The following is a 2,993-nucleotide window of genomic DNA, read 5'->3' as shown; positions in this document are numbered from 1 at the left end:
CAATGTGGTTGCAGCCCAGGGACAGCCAGCTGAGCAGCACCCACATCCTAAACAGGCTGGTAGGGCTGTCAGATGCCCACATTGAGGTAGAGCTGCTAGAAACCCAGAGAGGCTACAGATGAGACAGCTACAGCTGCTGGCTGCACATTCCACAGGTACAGGGGCTGGCCTACCCCCCGCAGAAGAAGAGGCTGAGGGCACATGCACTTTTCCACAATGGACTTACTAGCTGGATGGCTGTGATGTGCTTCTTCCACCACAGGTACTTTTGGAAGGCAGGTCCTGCTGCCGAGAGCCCATAGTATAGGTACATGACAACATGCACCATGGAATTGATCATGGCATGGAATGAGCCCATTCCCCCTGTTCAGAAAGATTTTCATTAGCATAAGTCAATCCTCCACAGCAGTCACTGCTACAGGGAGCTCCTAAGAGCCCAACAGGGCCAAAACCCCTTCTCTGCACGCTGGGGCTAACCCCACCTTTTCCCCAAGCTGTGCACCCCTACAGTTTCAGTCTTACCTGGACCAAACCTTGCTCCCCACCACCAGCTCCAAGGCAGAACAGAATGGTGGAAGAGGTGCAGGAATGTGACCTGTTCATTCTTCTTCCGCAGGACAAAGATCACCTGCAATGAGAGGCCAACAACATCAAGGACCTGAAGCTCTGGGAGCTGCTGAGCCAATAATTAAGCATCTTATCTCAGTGACAATCCCACTTTCCCCCACCAAGCTCACTGTCACTACCGATTAGGTCACTCCACAGCTTCCAGAGCTGTAACATGCCAAGAGTGTCCTCTGCAATAGCCTAGAGTGGCCTTCTTGGTAGTAAAGCCAGACAGAAGCACTACCAGGTCAGACTGGAAGGGCTGAAGGAAGCACCTATCCCAAGTATACTGGGCCTCAAGTCCCTGCCCCAAAAGCAGTGACAAGGCTTTCTCATAGTAACTTACTCACCGTGTCTGTCAGTTCAATGAACTTGGAGAAGACAAAGAGCCAAGCAACACTGACCATCTGTAACAGAACAGGTTATCATCAGAGAGCCACCCAGACCTGAACACACCCAGTGACCAAGGGTGCCCAAAGAGTAACCCTGGGGTGAAAGCAAGAGCCAGAACCTAAGCCCTCTGCCTCAGGAGAGGCAGGTAGCTGTGACCTTGCTGTCCCAACAGAAGTACTACAGGCTATCCCCACTTACTGGGAGAGGGATAAGAACTTACCCTGAGGGCCTTGGGGTCCTGTGAGAAGTCCACAGGATCACATCTCCAGGTGTACCCAGTAAGCCACCCTGCCATCAGGAACTGCAACAAGAGCATCACCAGGGTGAGGCCCAACACATCAGCCCCTGCACAGAAGGGCAGGGAATAGTCTGCAGAAGGGTTCCCCATCACCCACTGAGCCTGCATGCACTGCTTTACATATGCCAGAAAAGCCTACTGCCAACAACTCACCTCATAGACTATGTAAAGAGAGAGGCCCACCAGAAAGAAGTTGTATAGCACCATGAACTTCTTCAGGTTTAAAGGCTTCCTGTTGGCCATTAGTCGGGGACCCAAGGATAGTACAAAGTAGACATATGCCAGAAGGATGGCCATCACAAGGAACGGGGACTGCATCAGTGGATAATCAGCGATGCGGGGGTCTGCAGAGAGCCACAGTGCAGAGTGGTTAGCATCCTCACCCCAGTCTGCTGTCAGGGTGAAGGCAAGGGAATGGCAATCCCATTCTCCTGAGACAGGAGTGCAGGTCAGGGGGTAGTCTGGGAGCAGAGGCTAGCGAAGCCAACCAAACTCAGTAAGGTATAGGCTAAAGCCATTCTGCAGGGCAACCTGGACATCTTCTGCCCACAAGGGCATGAGAGCCCCAAAAGGGCCTGCACACAGGACGTGAGGCAAGACAGCCCAACAGGCAGCCCAAAAACCCCAGGGCTGCATCTACACTAGGGAAGAGGCAGGATGTAGCCAGACCCGGACTGCTTCAGGGGTGACAGACCAACCCCCTGTGCCTGTGGCAGGAAGGCATGAGCTGGGCAGAGCCAAACACTCACCTGCTTTCTTCATGAAGTCCTGATACATGGTCACAATCCCCTCCATGGTGGTGGTAGTATCTGTGGAGAGAGGAAGGGCAGATCAGGCAGTTGTTTTCCCAGGAGGGCAGCCTGCAGGGCACAGGGCTGTGCATCAGCAGATTTCAAGTACAGCTTCAGAGATACCTGGCCAGCATTGCTCTCAACTGATCATGCACCAGCATCCACTTTCCAGTGGAGCCACATGCTCCCCACTTCTTAGTAAGCCTGGCCCTGCCTTCCCAGCTCTGCTGGGAACCTCATCATCCACTTACAGTAGCCCTTCCAAGGCAAGATTCTAACATTTCAAGCTAGCTAGGAAAGCTTCCAACTTCAGCACTGTATTCTCCAGTCCCTTAGCCTTGTTCCTGCTGTACAGGCTCAAGCATTATCACCCATAACCATGATGTTGCTATCAGCCTTGCCACCCATACCCACCTGCACAATGCTCTCTGCCTGACCCTGGTACAAGATCTTCAAAGGGAGATGCAGAGCTGGCCCACAGCCTCCACAGAGCAGTGCTTTTACAATCAGCTTTGGGTTCCTGCCTGCTGATCGCTGCCAGAGAAGCCACAGAGCATCACTGACAGACTCACTGCATGAGGAAGGAAAGCCATCAGTTCAGAAACACCAGTTTCTGGCAATAGTTCCTGGTTTCACATCCTTGCACAAAACTCTCCTGACAAGAACTACCACCCCATAATCCAGCACCTCAGAGGCGAGGTGCAGCTACTTGGCAATGACATCTCCCCTCCCCTTCCAGACAGGAGACAGTCTCCGCGGTGGAGAAAGCCGCAGAAGGATGTAAGGGTGTAGGGAGGTAATCTGGCTCTCTCCACACTTGCTCAGCCTCACTACAAGCACACACCAGTGATCCAAACAGATGCTCTCCATAAAAGCAGGAAGGGCCAGGCTCTTGCTGCTGCAGG

General features: G+C 53.0%; 1 protein-coding gene across 2 annotated transcripts in view; it reads right to left on the bottom strand.

Annotated features, from left to right (window-relative positions):
• ELOVL1 (ELOVL fatty acid elongase 1) overlaps positions 1-2,102 on the bottom strand; it is a 3,774-nt gene extending 1,672 nt beyond the window's left edge. The window contains exons 1-6 of one of the 2 annotated variants that reach the window (XM_010016962.1): positions 2,047-2,102; positions 1,451-1,641; positions 1,220-1,300; positions 957-1,013; positions 523-628; positions 227-363 (exon numbers count right to left, since the gene is read on the bottom strand). In XM_010016962.1, coding sequence (XP_010015264.1) covers positions 227-363; positions 523-628; positions 957-1,013; positions 1,220-1,300; positions 1,451-1,641; positions 2,047-2,092 — 618 coding nt within the window. In that variant the 5' untranslated portion in view covers positions 2,093-2,102. The remainder of the gene's footprint in view (positions 1-226; positions 364-522; positions 629-956; positions 1,014-1,219; positions 1,301-1,450; positions 1,642-2,046) is intronic. The other variant, XM_010016963.1, reaches the window with a different exon arrangement.
• Positions 2,103-2,993: the final 891 nt, after the last annotated feature.

The sequence above is a fragment of the Nestor notabilis genome, unplaced genomic scaffold (assembly GCF_000696875.1).
Source record: "Nestor notabilis isolate BGI_N333 unplaced genomic scaffold, ASM69687v1 scaffold22596, whole genome shotgun sequence".
Taxonomy (NCBI): domain Eukaryota; kingdom Metazoa; phylum Chordata; class Aves; order Psittaciformes; family Psittacidae; genus Nestor; species Nestor notabilis.
Note: the sequence above shows the minus strand (reverse complement) of the source record. Positions and strands in the feature narration are given on the sequence as shown.